The 17,433-nt window shown below is 43.3% G+C and overlaps 1 protein-coding gene across 7 annotated transcripts in view; it reads right to left on the reverse strand.

Annotated features, from left to right (window-relative positions):
• Positions 1 to 17,433, reverse strand: part of EPS15L1 (epidermal growth factor receptor pathway substrate 15 like 1) — a 138,283-nt gene that overhangs the window by 98,505 nt on the left and 22,345 nt on the right. For 6 of the 7 annotated variants that reach the window (XM_029051716.2, XM_029051714.2, XM_029051715.2 and 3 more), the window contains exons 2-8: positions 15,362 to 15,403; positions 14,799 to 14,888; positions 12,171 to 12,218; positions 10,841 to 10,936; positions 10,588 to 10,650; positions 6,369 to 6,494; positions 4,297 to 4,356 (exon numbers count right to left, since the gene is read on the reverse strand). In XM_029051716.2, coding sequence (XP_028907549.1) covers positions 4,297 to 4,356; positions 6,369 to 6,494; positions 10,588 to 10,650; positions 10,841 to 10,936; positions 12,171 to 12,218; positions 14,799 to 14,888; positions 15,362 to 15,403 — 525 coding nt within the window. Of the gene's footprint in view, positions 1 to 4,296; positions 4,357 to 6,368; positions 6,495 to 10,587; positions 10,651 to 10,840; positions 10,937 to 12,170; positions 12,219 to 12,332; positions 12,446 to 14,798; positions 14,889 to 15,361; positions 15,404 to 17,433 lie in introns of those variants that run through there. The other variant, XM_029051719.1, reaches the window with a different exon arrangement.

Consider the following 17,433-nt stretch of genomic DNA (forward strand, 5'->3'; position numbering starts at 1 on the left):
GGCAAGATGATTGAGTGCTTTAAGGGCAATGGTAAAGAGTTTGTTTGATGTGGATGGGCAACCACTGGAAGTTCTTCAGGAGTGGGGAAACACGGGCTGAATGTTTCTGCAGAAAAATGATCCAGGGAATAGGGTAAAGTACAGACTGGAGTGGACGGAGGGAGGAGGCAGGGAGGTCAACAAGGAGGCTTATGCAGTAATCAAGGCAGGATAGACTAAGTGTTTGGAACGGGTTAGCAGGTTGGATGGAGAGAAATGGGCAGATTTTAGCAATGTTTTGAACACTGAACTAACAGGATTTAGTAACAGATTGAATAGGTGGGTTAGACTGTAGACCGATTAGACTGTAAGCCCATCAGTGGGCAGGGATTGTCTCTATCTATTGTCCAATTGTACATTCCAAGCGCTTAGTACAGTGCTCTGCACATAGTAAGCGCTCAATAAATATTATTGAATGAATGAATGAATGAATGAATGAGAGAGGAGTCAAGGATAATGCCAAGGTTACAGGTTTGAGAGACAGGAAGGATGGTGGTGCTGTCTAAAGTGATGGGAAAATCAGGGGGAGGGCAGGGTTTGGATGGGAAGATGAGTTCTGCTTTGGATATGTTAAGTTTGAGGTGTTGGAGGGCCATCCGAGTAGAGATGCCTTGAAGGCAGAAGGAAATGCAAGACCGCAGAGGAGAAGGGACGGGCTGGGGACGTCGGGCTGGGGACGTAAACTTGGGAATCATCTATATAGAGGTGGTAGTTGAAAGCCATAGGAGCGAGTGAGTTTTCCAAGGGAGTGGGTGTAAATGGAGAATAGAAGGGGGCCCAGAACTGAGCCTTGAGGGACTTAGAGAATGGGAGGCAGAAAAGGAGCCCACAAAAGACACTGAGAATGAAAGGCCAGAGAGACAGAACTAGGAGAGGATAGTGTCAGTGAAGCCAAAGGTGGATAATGTTTCCAGGAGAAGGGGCTGGTCGACAAGGCTGGAGTAGATGCCATTGGATTTGGCAGGAAGAAGTCATTACTGACTTTCGAGAAGGCGGTTTCTGTGGCGTTAAGAGGACAGAAGCCAGATTGGAAGGAGTCAAGGAGAGAAATGGAGGGGAGGAACTTGAGACAGCGGGTGTAGACAACTCGCTCAAGGAGTTTGGAAAGGAATGGTAGGAGGGAGATGTGGCGATAAATGGAGGGAGCTGTGGAGTCAAGGGAGGGTTTTTTTTAGGATAAGGGAGACATGAGCAGGAGTGAAAACAGTGGGGAAGAAGCCATTGGAGAGCAAAGAATTGAAGATGGCGGCCAGGGAGGGAAGAAGGGAGGGCGCAAGCGTTTTGATAAGATGCAAAAGGATGGGGTCAGATGCTCAGGTGGAGGTGGTGGATTTTGAGGGAAGGCAGGAGATCTCCTTTTGGGAAGGAGATGGAGAGTGGGAGCATGGGAGATTTTAGAGAGATCACACCTGATAGTTTCAATTTTCTCAATAAAGCAAGTGGCCAGGTCATTAATGGGGGAGAGAGGTGGAGGAGGGGGGACAGGGGACTTGAGGAGGGAGTTAAATGTCTGAAACAATTGGTGAGGGCAATGGGCACGGGTGTCAATAAGGATGGATAAATAATTTTGCCAGGCAGAAGCGAGGGCTGAGTTGAAGCACACAAGGATAAACTTGAAGTGGATGAGGTCAGCCTGATATCTCGCTTTCCGCCAGCAGTGCTCTGCGGCTCATGCGCGGGGAGCAAAGGAGGCAGACTGTGGAGGTGATCTGGGGCTGTGGGTTAGTGGTATGACAATGACGAAAGGATAGGGGAGTGAGTTGAGTTCAGTACCCCAGCGCTTAGAACACTGCTTAACACAGAGTAAGTGCTTAAACAAAAACAAAAGACCCCACTGCTTTATGCACTAGGTCAGATACAAGTTATTCAGGTTGGACACAGACCCTGTCCCACATGGGGCTCGCAGCCTAAGTAGGAGAATAGGTATCTAATCCACATTTTGCAGCTGAGAAAACTGAGGCACAGAGGAGCTTTCCCAAGTTTTTCCCAAAATCACACAGCAAGCAATTGGCAAAACCAGGATTAGTACCCTGGTCCTCTGATTTCCAGGCCCATGCTCTTTCCATTAGGCCATGCTGCTTGCGTTCATGTGAAATTTGAAAATTTTGACTGCCTGTATTAAAACTGTACTCAACGGCACGTTAAAAAAACCTTGATTCAGAGGATCAATTTAAATACAGTGCCATTTTTAAACTACGACTATAAAATTTAGGACATCCCTACCATTTTAGGATATCAGCTTAAGGACGTTATGTTAAGAAACGCACTGGAAATGTTAATCATCTACAGTGAAATTTAACAATCCCAAGCAATTCCTTAATTTTTCTTTGAGTTAAACAAAATGCAGCGTGGCTTAGAGCACGGGCTCGGGAGTCAGAGGTCATGGGTTCTAATCCTGGCTCCGGCACTTGTCAGCTGTAAGAGTTTGGGCAAGTCTCTTAACTTCTCGGGGCCACAATTACCTCATCTGTAAAATGGGTGTAAGTCCCATGTGGGACAACCTGATTACCCTATATCTACCCCAGTGCTCAGAACAGTGCTTGACACCTGGTAAGCGCTAAACAAATACCATTATTATTAGCTCTCCAAATCCCACTCACAGCTACCAAAACTATCCATAGTTAGGTCAAAGACAGCATCAGCCAGAAGGAGAGAGGATGAGGAAGGGTCAGAAGAAGCATGCATTAAGGATCAATCATATTTATTGAGCGCTTACTGTGTGCAGAGACTGTACTAAGTGTTTGGGAGAGTGTAATGTAACAGAGGTGGTAGACGGTGGTTTTTTTAATGGTATTTCTGAGGCATTTACCATGTGCCAGTCACTGTATTAAGTGGTGGGATAGATACAAGCTAATCAGGTTGGACACAGTCCCATCCCACACGAGGCTCACAGTCTTAATCCCCACTTTACAGATGAGGTAACTGAGGCCCAGGGAAGTTAAGGGACTTGCCCAAGGTCACCCAGCAGACAAGTGACAGAGCCGGGAATAGGACCCAGGTCCTACTGATTCCCAGGCCCGAGCTCTATCTGCCAGGCCATGCAGCCGCTTCCATGCCCACAAGGAGTTTATAGTCTAGAGGGGAAGACACACATTAAAATCAATTACAAATACGCACGTACATAAGTGCTGTGGAGCTGAGGGTAGCGTGAATAGGGGTACAGACCCAAGTGCAAGGGTGATGCAAAAGGGGGAGAGGGAGAAGGGGAAATTAGGACTTAGTCAAGGAAGTCTTTCTGAAGGAGATGTGATTTAAAAAGGCTTTGAAGGTGGGGAGGGTGGTGGTCTGCCAAATACGAAGGGGAGGGAGTTCCAAGCCAAAGGCAGGACTTGAGCAAGGGGTCAGGGGCGAGACAGATGAGATCAAGGTAAAGGGACTATATTGGCATTAGAGGAGTCAAGAGAGCGTGCTGGACTGTGGTAAGATAGGAGGGGGTGAGCTGATTGAGCGCTTTAAAGGCAAGGATCAGAAGGAAAGGCACCAGTGGAAGTGAAGCAACAATGGATTTGGAGAAAAAACAGCTGCGGGAGAGGCTCCATCCCTTGTCTGCTGTGTGACCTTGGGCAAGTCGCTTACCTTTTCTGGGCCTCAGTGTAAAATGGGGATTAAAACTGTGAGCCCTATATGGGACAGGGACTGTCTCCAATCTGATTAGCTTGTACCTCTCCCAGCACTTAGTACAGGGCTTGGCTTAACAAATACCATAACTTAACCAATACCATAAAAAAAGGGGGAAGGAATGGATACACCAGGAACAAGGAGAAAGATGGATCGAGGAGGAGGAAGGAAGGAAGCAGTGAGGGGAGAGTAAGAGGTCAGAGTCTTTGGAGCACAGCAAATAAGGAAGGGGAGGCTCACTGATCCCAAAACACTTGGGCTAGTGCCCTAAAGAAAAAGGACAGAGAGAGGCGAGAATCCTGCAATAGCTGCCTATTTTCTTCCTTAACATGTGTACTAAAGAATAAATGGTGGAGAAAAGGGCCCCCACAAAACCCTGGAAAGACTGGTGGCTGGGGGTGTGCCATGAACTCTGAACCCCAAGGAGGCCGAAATTCTGCTCCTCTGCTTCTGCCCTACTGACTTTTGTTTTGATTTTGTGTATTTCTCTCTGATGTGTTCTAATGCTTCGTCATTCCTGGCCTGTCTCCAGGTCCTTCTCCCCACTAATACATTAAGACTACGAGTCCCACAAAGGACAGAGACTGAGCGCCCTTCTCTGCCTACCATAAGCGCTTAATAAATAACATTACTACTAACCACAGCAAATTCATCTTTGTCCAAATGTCCATCTTTGTCGATATCACTGAGGTCCCAAACCTATAAGAATGAAGAGCAAAAATATGTCAGAAGAGTGCACATTCTGAAGATCGTCAATTTTCATTCACTGAAATTTCAACTTTTAATGCTCAATCTTTTCATGTGGCCAATGTACCAGAAATGACACTTACTTTTATCAAATGAGGCCGAGGGGTAGTGGGGGTGAGCAAAAAACAAACTTTGGCTATCAGTTAAATGTCATGAAAACAAAGATCATGACAACTGGAAGTTTTAATACATTTATAACGGATAGAGAGAAGACTGAAATAGTTGACAATTTTCCTCTCCTGGGGTCGATGATCAATACCAAAGGAGCCAGTAGTCAAGAAAAACGTCATAGATTAATGTGAGGAAGATTTGCTACAAAGAGCCCGGGAACAGTGGTGAAACGTGATGTGACAATTGCCACATAATACAAATTGTCAATTCTACGGCGTTTCCGGTGAAAACGTACGGGTCCGAAAGCTAGATGGTGAAAAAAAACAGGATAGAAAGAGCATCGACTCTTTTGAAATATGGTGCTGGAGAAGACGATGGCGAGTACCATGGATCGCCCGAAAAACAAACAAATAGGTTTTGGAGCAAATTACACCAATGTGGTCTCTGGAAGGCCAAATGACAACTTAGATTGGCATACTTTGGACACATCGTCGGGACGACTAATTCTCTGGAGAAGACACTAATGCTAGGAAAAGTCCAGGGAATACATGAAAGAGGCAGACCAGCAGCTACGAGGATAGAAACCATAACAATGATAACGGAAAAACCGTTAGCAAGGTTACAGATTATGGCATAAGACAGGACATTCTGGAGAAAATATATCCATCGAGTCTCTATGAATCGGAGACAACTCGACGGCACTTGGAAATAGAAATAATGGCTATTAGAGCCAGAGCTACCTCTCAGATTTTTAAGACACAAGTATATAATAATGAAAATAAGCCCAATCAAAATCCATTTTTAAAACAGTCTACAGGCATTTAAGAATGTGTGTCAAACTGGGAAAACCAATGATCCACCCAGCCCAGTATTCGGTGATATCCATTTTCATGGCTAACAGTATTGGGTAATATCAGTAACATTCCCTCTAAATAACCCATTATATCCATGAATTTACCCCAACCCTCCTTGAATCTGATACTTTCTGCCTACACTGTTTCCTGTAGTAATTAATTCCATATGTTTTTCCACTCAGTGAAAATTTCTCACTTGGCATACGAGACTGAACATACCAAACCAGAGTTTAAGAAAACACTTTTTCTTTTTAAATGGAATGATTTTTTCCAATAGAATTTTGCTCATTCTTTTCTAACAATCAATAATTGTAAGTGTCCAAGAACTGTACAGCTTAAATTATTTATTTTTAAATGGCATTTTCATATACCCTTTCAAACTATGCATGAATGCTATTTTTGATGACTTCATTACAGATACCTCAGCTTTAATGAGTTAAATCATGACCTACACCTCCTTTTAAAAATTAATGTTCTTTTCCTTAATATTTGTTCATTTCTGTCACCGTGAACAGCTAAACTGGACTGGCCATTTTCTAATCTAACATTTTTGTTCTCTTGTATTATCTCGGTACTGCCAAAACCAAAGCAGATCCTAGAAGAAAATATTTCAGCAAACACAGTTTTCAGTAAATATGAGAGCTGAAAAATGTTTGGTTAAGGCTGAGCCAAGATACTAAAGGTGGAATGAACTTTTGGATTGGATAATAAATTCTTCATTGTTGAAAGAATGACAGACCTTGACCCATCACACACATTCATTTGGCCAAAAATGTTTCTCTGACCCTCTGAAAAAACATCTACTGATTCCATGTAAAAAAAAAAAAAAAAAAAAGAAGGGGATGAGGAAGGGGAGGCAAAATTAAATCTGACCAAAAGTCAAAAGAATACTTTAAGGGAAAAAACCGAGAAATAAATACAGTGCCTTACCTTCAAGTAATTTAGTTAATACTGTCACCAACAAAAACAAAATGAAAAATAAATTTTCTGTAAACTTACCCTTCCCAGGATATCAAGAGGTAGTTTTGAGTTCATCAGTACTGGTTTTACTTTATCTCCAGAGAGTAAACCACTTATAGGTAAAAGGCTTTCAAATATACCATCAAATTTTGCTTTTTCTTCCACCTAGTTGGTAAGAAATAGCCTGAATAAGTAAAAAAGTGTGCCTGTGTGAGTTCCAAAAATGATATCTTACAAAAAAATTAAGTGAAGACATCTAAGTAACTACCTTTCTTTGCCACTGTGCTAAAACTCAGGACACTTTACATATCAAAACAAACTGGGTTTGAAGGTGCTTTTTCCCCTGTGCAAAAGCAACCTTTGGGAATGTTAAAGAGCTGGATGACCATAATAATGAAATAGAGATGATATGAGCTTTTAAGTCAGGTCTGGGGTATGTTTCGGAGCAAACCCTTTAACATGTTTCTCAGTCTCCCCTTCCGAGAAAGTGAAAATAAAACTCTCCGTACACCTATCTCACAGGGTTGTGTAACGTAAAGAAATAGTATAAGTGAAGGGTGTGAACTCTTCAAGAGAAAAGCATTATATAATTACAACTCATCCATTAGTAGTGAATTGCTGGTAAAAACAGTTTAGTAGGACATGTTACAAACACAAGATGCTACAAAATGCTTCAAAATAGTATTTTTTCCATAGAAATCATGAATCAGGTCACAGAAGTTAAAATTCAGAGACGATTAAAAAGGGCTGTGTGTTAAATTGATCTTGCCTAGCATCATATCTACTATCCATTGAGAGAGCAACCCGTCTCAGCTTCAGAAAAATAAAGCCAGGTCCAACAAAATTCTGACCACATTTTTTGCCTGGATTGCTGAGGCTGCTCTCCACATTTGTTTGCTCTAGCGCAAAGAAAACAAACGCTAAGAGGTTATCAGTACGATACTTCTAACTTCTCAGGGGTTTAAATGCTGAATGAACTCTGTCCCCCATACTAGATTTTTCACTCCAATTTTTAATATCCTGAAGAGTCACTGGTCTAAAAATCTGAAGAGGTGTGTTTTCTCTAGGTTCAGAAATATCAGAATACCATTTTTTTTTCCCTCAAATCTTGCCTGTCTAGGTGAGGTCTGAGAATAACTTTATGTCAGAGGCAGTTTGGGCCACTTCTTTCCAAGAAAGCAGAAACCCCCTGCTAACACTGATTCTGAAGACAAATACGGCGTTCCTTGAGAGAGACACTCTGCCTTGAAGCAGAGGTATTTAAGGTATACTTAAAGGTATTTAAGTGCTTACTCTGTGCCAGATGCCGTTGTAAGCGCTGGGGTAGATACAGGCAAATGCGGTTGGACACGGTCCATGTCCCACGTGAGGCTCGCAGACTTAATCCCCATTTTACAGGTGAGTTGACTGAGGCCCAGAAGTCAAGTGGTTTACCCCATGTCACACAGCAGACAGAGGGGCAGAACTGGGATGAAAACCCAGGTCCTTCTTATAAGGATAGATACAAGATAATCAGGTACCACGTAGGACTCACAGTCTAAATAGAAGGGATAAATAGAAGGGAGAATAGGTACTGTATCCCCATTCTGTAGATGAGGGAACTGAGGCACGGAGAAGGGAAGTGACTTGCCCCAGGTCACACAGCAGGGACGTGGTAGAGCTGGGATAAGAACCCGGGTCTTCTGACTCCCAAGCCCCTGCTCTCTGCACTAGGCCAACCAAACTCCGAGGGTGGTTGAGGCCCAGGTAGGGAGAGTGGGAGAGTGACAGATTTAGTTGATCCCTCCCTGGTCTCTGGATTCCCCGTGACCTGGAAGTAAGCCAGAAGCTGCCTAGTAGAAAGAGCCCAGGCCTGGGAGTCGGAGGCCCTGAATTCTAATCCCACCTCGGCCACTTGCCTGCTGTATGACCTTGAGTAAGTCGCCTAACTTCTCGGTCCCTCGGTTTCCTTATCTCTAAAATGGGTATTAAATACCTGCTCTCCCTCCCCCTTAGTCTACAATCCCCATGTGGGCCAGGCACTGCACTCAACACTTGGGGGAGTATAATATAATGATAAAACAGACACATTCCCTGCCCACAATGAGCTTACGGTCTAGAGGATTGCCTTTTATCTACCCCACCACTGACTACAGTGCTTAGCAACTGGTAAGGGCTTAACAAATGCCACAATTATCATTATCACTCATTGACTGGTGCTTACTTCTACACTGCAGGCTCGTCGGGGGCAAGGGAACGTGTCTATTAACTCTGCCGTACTATACTCTCCCAAGTGCTCAGTACACTGCTCTGCCCGCAGGATGCACTCGACAAATACCACTGACTAATTAATTACCTCCTGGTTGGTGGCACCAGGTGGAACCCAAAGACTAGGACCCAGGAGGCAAGCTGTGGGCATTCCAGGCACCCAGAGCCCACCGATTCCAGGAGTCCATCGACCCCAGGCATCCTCCCCCGACCTGTTCTGAGCGCTGTCGAGCAATCGTATTTACTGAGCGCTCACTGGGTGCGGAGCACTGTACTGAGCGCTTGGGAGAGTACAATATAGCAAGACACATTCCCTGCCCACAACGAGCTTACAGTCTGTCATGGGTTTGAACCCCAGCTCTGCCACTTGCCAGCTGTGTGACTTTGGGCAAGTCACTTCACTTCTCGGTGCCTCAGTTCCCTCATCTGTAAAATGGGGATTAAGACTGTGAGCCCCACGTGGGACAACCTGATTCCCCTGTGTCTACCCCAGCGCTTAGAACAGTGCTCGGCACATAGGAAGCGCTTAACAAATACCAACATTATTATTATTAGAGACGCGCTTACTGTTATAATAATGACGGTATTTGTTAAGCGTTTACAATGTGCCAAGCACTGTTCTAAGCACTGGGGTAGATACAAGGTAACCAGGTTGTCCCACGTGGGGTTCACAGCCTTCATCCCCATTTTACAGATGAGGTAACTGAGGCCCAGAGAGGTTAAGTGACTTGCCCAAAGTCACACAGCTGACAAGTGGCAGAGGCAGGATGAGAACTCACGACCTCTGACTCCCAAGCCCGGGCTCTTTCCACACTGTTTCTCACAGTGCTGTACTAAACAGCGAGGCTCAGTGGAAAGAGCATGGGCTTGGGAGTCAGAGGTCATGGGTTCGAATCCCACCTTTGCCACTTGTCAGCTGTGTGACCTTGGGCAAGTCGCTTAACCTCTCTGTGCCTCAGTTACCTCATCTGTAAAATGGGGATTAAGACTGTGAGCCTCATGTGGGACAACCTGATTACCTTGTATACACCAGCACTTAGAACAATGCTCTTGATTCTATTTATTGCCATTGCTCTTGTCTGTCCGTCTCCCCCAATTAGACCGTAAGCCCGTCAAAGGGCAGGGACTGTCTCTATCTGTTACCCATTTGTACATTCCAAGCGCTTAGTACAGCGCTCTGCACATAGTAAGCGCTCAATAAATACTATTGAATGAATGAATGCTCTGCACATAGTAAGCGCTTAACAAATACCAACATTATTATTATTAAACGCGTGGGAGAGGACATTAAAACAGAGTTGGTAGGCACGTTCCCTGCCCACAAGAAGCTTAGGGCTGGCCCCGCTCTTGATGCCTCGGTTGCCATAGGTGGCGGCGTGGACAGGGAGAACGCTGGGATGTGACCAGAGCAACCTGTGTGGCTTCCCGGAGTCCTTAAAGTGAGTCCGCTGTAATATTTTCTTCACTTATGCCCTTTCTCAAATTACTGGGTTTACCTGCAGGTGTCAGCTGCAGTACTTTTCCACTTACTTGCTGATGTCAAATTTGGGGGGTTTAGAGGCGCCACAACACCCTTTTATGTTGCATTAGCACTTATGAGTTGCTTGCTCGAGGAGACCTTTCAAAAAGCATCACCAGAACCCGACAATGAACAATGATTTGAAGAAGAGGTTGTAAACAGTAATAGAATTAAAGATCTATCTATTTGATGCTATCCATTTATAAGTTCTCAAAGCTTTTTAGTGGCTTGAATAAGCATCACATCTACATTTTAAAACACCCGCTCAAACTATTAAAACTATGTCATCTGACCTTTAGAATTTAAATAATGTAGCCAATATATAATCCCAAAGGTAACAGTATCTTTAGGTTTTACATATGCCTCAAGTTGGCTTATTATTAGCATTATTCCATACAAGTCTGCATTCAGCATGATTATTCCAGGGACAAGGGAATGATGATGAAATATTAGGCAATGAACACGTGAAGCTCACTATCTTCATAAACTCACCCTAACAGCCCAGTGGGCATCAGCTGAAGGCGGTGTAATCAGTAAAGGACTGCTAGTGTCATGCTAAAAGAAAAAAAAATATACCCGTGAACTTCATCCTTGACAATTACTACTTGGAAGAAAAGCAATTTGCAAACCTTAGTTCATGGTCTAAAAGCATCTTGTTATTATAAGAGCAACTTTTAGTATAGAAAAGATGGATTTATTTTCATTAACAATTTAGTGATGTATTTTTTTTAAAAAAATCACTTACAAATTTAGGAGGTGGCATATTCAAGTTTAGACTGCTCAAGTTAACCTCATGGCCATTCTGTGCACAAGCTACTAGTCTCAGTGCAACATAGAAACCCTACAAATTCAAAACAAAGCAAGTAAGTATAGAACATCTTATTAATAAATAAAAAAAACAAGCAATCTACATAAGCGTTCTCGGTAGAATGCATAATTCTAGAAATGAGGACACAAATCCCTACTGTCAGAGAATTAAAATTAAAATATAAAATCCATTGACTTCAACGGACTCATCCCTTCGCTCCTGAAAACATGTCTATGTTTATGCATTAATCCTAAAGCACTTTGGAGGGAAAACTGATTTTTTTTTTCCCCCATTTCACTAAAACTACAAATAGGGCACAACATTATGCTTCTCTTTTCCACTAAATAACTCGCTCCCTAACTTTTAGGCTTAGGAATAAATGTCAAATTGCAGGCAACCATTTACATAGTCCCAAATAATAAATTACCATCACTGCTGCCCAGGTTTGCTGTAAAGGCATTTCTATTTTTACAGTTATTCTCTGACAAATGGACTACGTTCGTGATTATCTACTCCCCCGGCAATAGATGAGCCCATCACTAGCACCTGCATTTTTCTGCTTATGCTTTCCCTAATGCTTTACTCTTGTCGACCCCAGCGGGGAGCATTCAGAACACTTGAAAAAAACGATTTTAATCTTCAGCAAATTTTAACATGATTCTACCTACCAGAATGGACACCCACTTCTTTAACTTGGTGGGGAGGGGATGCATTCTTGCAGCACCCCACGTTAAGGAAAAGACTCGCCCTAGTGTTCCCCCATTTCTAAAGCCACGCAACCATTTCTTCCAACATCACGTCACACTGTTTCCAGACGTGTGTTGTTGGAAGAACATTCCTTAATTCGGCTTGTCACATTTCTAGCCAAGACATGTAGTGAAAACATGTGTTCTGGCAGAACTGACTGTACAAAGAACTGATGTGAGCTCCTAAGCACTGTTTTCCAAGTCTCACGCGGTCTTCTGAGGTTTTTTTTTTAAATCATTCTTAGACCATGAAATATCACTGCTTATACATTTCTGAATTTTAAAACATTGTAAAATGGACACTGAGTATTTTAAACTGCCGCTGGTGTCTAAAACTTGTAAAAAAATTTCAGAAAGGACTGAAAGTACTTATAAATGGATGGTTGAATAAACATCTCTTCTCCCTCAATCAAGCCCCTTTTCCGATTTTACTTAGAGTGGAGATTAATTTGGTAGAACGTACACTAGTCTTTAACGTTCCCTGACACTTATCTCCACTCGCACTGTATATCGGTATATACCTGTTTGTCCAAGTAACCTTTTCCCTCTGGGTCAGCCAAATCCCATATCTGCAGAAACACAAAAGTATACATTAAAATTACTCGAAATAATGAATCTATTCTAGGGAGTTCAAATAGAAATCTTAAGACTTTGATTAAGTTGTGCGGATGGAAAAATCTTACCTACTTGCTCGCCACCTCCAACTTTCACCCTTCCAAACAAGAAGTGCAAGGTGACAGGCCCCGGAGTTCAAGGGTGTGAAGGCAGGAGTGAAGACAATTTCTCCTCAATACAGCTGCAATGGCAGCAAAATGTCCGGGGGAGAAGAAGAATGAAGGTGCCCAGAGGCACTCACCATGGACAAAAGGGTGACTAGCTACATACCTACTGCAGTTTGCTCCAAATTGCAGAAGTACACTGTAAAGCTTATGTAACAAATGTGTTACCACAGTCTGTAAAGTGAGCACATTTTCCAAACAGAAAAAAAAAACAACAATCCAAATTACGGTACTAATAAAATATGCAGGTAAACTGAAAATGCCACCCAAACTTCAGTTTCCCATTAGTCATTTTAAAATATCAAGCCGTAACGTCCCACGTAGAACTTTCCCGTTCTGCTCCTATGGTAAGCGGGGGAAATAGCAGATCTGACGGTAGGATCTGGCAAATTCCTGGAGGAACTGCTGTCATTTGCAAATATTTTTCATCACAACCCACTATAAATTGGATTTACAACCGGGGGCGCACTGTTCGGCTATCTGAATGAACGCTTTTTCCGCTTCGGTGAAGGAAGTCCAAGGAGGCTTGACGTGGAGGGGGAAGGGAGGGTGGTGGGAAGGGGGAAGGGCAGGAGGCTAAAGAGAGTTGGTCGAGGAGAGCCCGAGGGAGAAAAGGCAGAAAATCCGGCAGGACCCAGGCCTGGGGAACTCAATTCTGCCAACATCTCCCTGGATTCACCATGGCCATGTCTCTTTCAGGCCTGGTTGGGGAGTTGGGATCGCTCCCTAGCTGCCCTCCCAGCTACCCCCGCCCCAAGTTCCCTGCGACAGTGGTTTCCCCCAGCACCCCCGAGCCCTTCTGCTGCTCCTTGGCTGGGGGGATGGGGGACGGACAGGATGGATGTGGACTGGTTATGAGCTTCTGATATACGTCCAGTAATTTCTGGATACTCACAAACATTCTTACTGCATTATTAGAGAATCTGATACAGAGTACAATGGCAACAGAAATCTCACACTTTGGGAGTTAAACTGATTCCTCTAAAGTTTAACTTCTCTCCAGCTACAGTCTCCAGGACAGAAAAGCTAAGGGAGAGCCAAAGAAGAAGAAAAACATACTAGAGCTCTTTTTACGTGGCTCCCGTTCACATGTTGGTTTAGAATAACCGATGGGGTAATTTGCCTACTGTATAAAGTGGGTAGAATTTAGCCTTGGGTAATAAGAAAGATCAGGTAAATATGGAAGCATGATATAACGTGCGGTGCTGAAATCAGCAAAAAAAAAAATCTAAATCCCCAAACTTCTTTCTTGAAAACCTACCCTATGTAGTAGTAATAATAATAATAAGCAAACAGAATTAAAATTATTAAATTATTAAAATTATTTCTGGTTAGGCACCTTTAGTTCATCTATTTGTAAAGAGTCATCACCTTATCTCATTACAAATAATTACAAATACCATCATTACATATATTTTTAGTCTTAACACAAGCAAAATGTAGTCTTAAAAGGCCTTTACAATCTTAAAACGCCAAATTACCTTGGACCAGGAAAGAAAAAGTTTAATTGGAATACAAATCTTAAAGGGAAAGTTGAAAAAAGCTTAAAAACAATGTGCTATAGAATTCTATCGTCTATGTGGACTCCGATCAGAGCCTCCCTAATGAAGCTGGTTGAATAGTATCAATATTAACAGTTTTTATTGGATGTCTATTGTGATCGGAGCTCTGTACTAGGTGTTTGGGAGCCATTCAAAGGAAGAAAAAGATGTGATCTCTGCCCCGGAGGAGCTTACAGTCCAACAGGGGAGAGAGTAGATATAACTCGATGAATATGTCATAGTTAAGAATGAAAGACCAGACGTAAATAATGGCCACATGTAAACTCACAACAAACGAAAAAACACGAGAACGCTTGAAGTGGCTGTGATGGGTTGACATGACCAGGGAGGCAGGGAAAAATTATTCAGGAAATGCCTCCTAGGTCTGTTTGGAGTGGTGATGATGTCATGGTCTCCTGACAATTGGCAGAATAGCTGTTTACTCTGTGGATGTGCGAGGAGCTGTGGGTTAAAATACCCACAACTTTTGGCTACTGGGCCCCCAGAAAATATTGCAGAGAGCACAGCTACACAGTACACATCACATGCAGGCCACCATAGCATGATTAGTATTCTGATTTTAGTCTGATGAACGACAAAACAAAATGAGGAAAGAATTAATAGCATCTTGGAAGACACTTGACCTAACTGTTCTGAGTCCAGAATTGTAACCAGAAATGTAGATTACAAATCAGACTAATAGCATCACTGTGAGGGTTCAAATTGGTACTGAGGCCAGAAAATGGTTTCCAGAAATAGACTGTGAGTGTATAACCTTGAGAACACAAGAATTCACATACTCTGCTGGTGGCATTGAAGCTTCATTTACCTTTCCAAGGATATTGTCTGAGAGACCTGATTTTTTAAGAAAAAGGGCAGCTTCACCAGCTCCAATTCTCCCTGTATATGATGGATCTACCTGTAATACAAAAACACAGGACCATTTGAAGCACGTTTTCTAGAAAAGAGGAAATATGGCAAAGGGGAAAAAAAATCAGACATTCCATTAGCTGGGCAAGGAGGGGTAAATGTCATCAACAGCATAACTAAAATCGAGTTGGGGTAATAATAACAATATGTGTTAAGCTCCATGTGCCAAGCACTGTACTAGATGCTGGGATAGATACAATACAATTGGATACAACACAATACAATTCAGGTACCATTCCCTGTTCTTCCTAGGGCTCCCAAGCTAAGAGGGGAGAGAACAGATACTAAATCCCCATTTTACATACAGATAAGGAAACTGAGGCACAGAGAAGTTAAGAGACCTGCCAATTGAGGCAGCCGGCCAGAGGGGAGCCGGGAATAGGATGCAGTCCTGTGCTCTTTCCACTGGGCTACACTGCTCCTTATCAAAAAGTAAAGCATGCAGAAGTATTAGGAGCTTACCTGTTTGTAGTAAGATTCATATAATGGGTTCCCAGTAGAAAACTGTAAATCAAACCACGACAATTGGTGAGCCAGAAAAAGCAAATGCCAGAGCAAAAGAACACCTAGACTTTAGGGAAATGTACACCAGTGAATATCACAATTTCAGGGCCCAAATTATCCTCTGGGTACATAATTCAGCCTATCTATTCTCAGACATAAATACTGGTACTTACTTGGTGAAGGCAAAGTAAATTCTCCTATTCCTTAATAATTCACCACTCTGGTGACAACACCCTGGTTAGCAGAATCATTAGTACCTGAAATGGCCATCACAATATCAAATTCAACATATCTATTAGGACTTCAACGTCCCCCCACACACACACAATAACACTAATTAATTTCTTTAAACCACTCAAATTGCACTCCAGTTTCAGAACGGGACCTCGGGGTGGCTTTCTAATTATTCGAACCTTTTAAACAGGACAACTGGATAGGTTATCGATGCCTCCAGACAGGAAATAACTTGCCTCCCAAACTTCACTGTGTCGAAGGCCACTATCATCCAGTGCTTTCTTTAAAAATGTGACTTAATAGGAAACAAGCTTTGCAACTCGTCTGTCTAAAATCAGATCACAGTTCCTTTAAACACATGGTTTACTTCAATTAAGATTACAACCATCTGGGGACAACCAATACTTTGCCAGCACAGGGCTCTGCACATAGTAAGCGCTCAATAAATACCACTGTTTGACTGCTTGATTAGGCAAGTGAAGGATCCAGGCACAGCACGACTGCCAGGGCCCACTTCTCATTGGGTTGGATAGAGGTGAGAAAGTGGGGCAAGGGAGAAAGAAGGAAGGTTTAAGGAGGAGAACTACAATACTGGCCAAAATGATAACATCTGTGATATTTGTTAAGTGCCAACTATGAGCCAAGCACTGCACTAAGCACTGGGGAAGAGCCAAGAGACCCAGGTCAGACACGGTTCCTGCCCCGAAAGGGGCTTACAGTCTAAGGGGGAAGGAGAACAGGTATTTCATTCCCATCTTACAGATGAGGAAACTAAGGTCCGGAGACCTTAGTCTTGCTTTGCCCAAGGTCCCACAGCAGGCAAGAAGCAGCGTGGCCTAGTGGACAGAGCACTGGCCTGGGAGCCAGAAGGGCATGGGTTCTAACTCTGACTCTGCCGTGTTACCTAGGGCAAGTCCCTTCATTTCTCTGGGCCTCGGTTCTCTTACTTGTAAAATGGGGATTAAGACCGTGAGCCCTAAGTGGGGCAGGGACTGTGTCCAGTCTGATTATCTTGCATCTACCTCAGTGGCTGACTCATAATAAATGCTTAGCAAATACCATTTAAAAAAAAAAAAGAGTTGGGAGTCAGGATTAAAATCCAGACTCCAAGTCCTGTGCTATTTCCACTAGGCCACGCCTCTTACAATAATAATAATAATAATAATAATGATGGTATTTGTGAAGCGCTTACTATGTGCCAAGCACTGTTCGAAGCGCTGGGGTAGATACAAGCTAATCAGGTGGTCCCATATAGAGCTCACAGTCTTAATTCCCCATTGAACAGATGAGGTAACTGAGGCCCAGAGATGTGAAGTGATTTGCCCAAGGTCACACAGCAGACAAGTGGCGGAGCTGGAATTAGAACACGTGACCTTTGACTCCCAAGCCTGTGTTTTTGCCACTAGGCCATGTTGCCTACTTTAATTTCTCTAACTTCTAGCAGTTACTACTATACCTATATTTGTTGGGAGTTCCCACCCGATCGGGTCTCCTCACTTTTGGACCAGTCAACAGCCCGCCAGAAAACTGGCAGCCTTGGCAAGAGCAGAGGCCTCCCCCACAGTCACGACTCCGAGCAATTGCCCTGCGGACCCCTACCCAAGCTGTAGACAGAACTGTAAGAGGAATCACACTTCTTGGTGGGATTAACCTTCTAAATGACCGGCGAGAATAATTTCTCGGTGATGCTGATTTATCTTTACGGAGATGAGAAAAGCAGCGGGGAGGAAAAAAACAAATTATTAAAGGAAGGGGGAGAAGAGAAACGTAAAAGTTAAAAGTAGCCAAAAATAGCC

This window comes from Ornithorhynchus anatinus, chromosome X1 (genome assembly GCF_004115215.2).
Source record: "Ornithorhynchus anatinus isolate Pmale09 chromosome X1, mOrnAna1.pri.v4, whole genome shotgun sequence".
In the NCBI taxonomy this organism is placed as follows: domain Eukaryota; kingdom Metazoa; phylum Chordata; class Mammalia; order Monotremata; family Ornithorhynchidae; genus Ornithorhynchus; species Ornithorhynchus anatinus.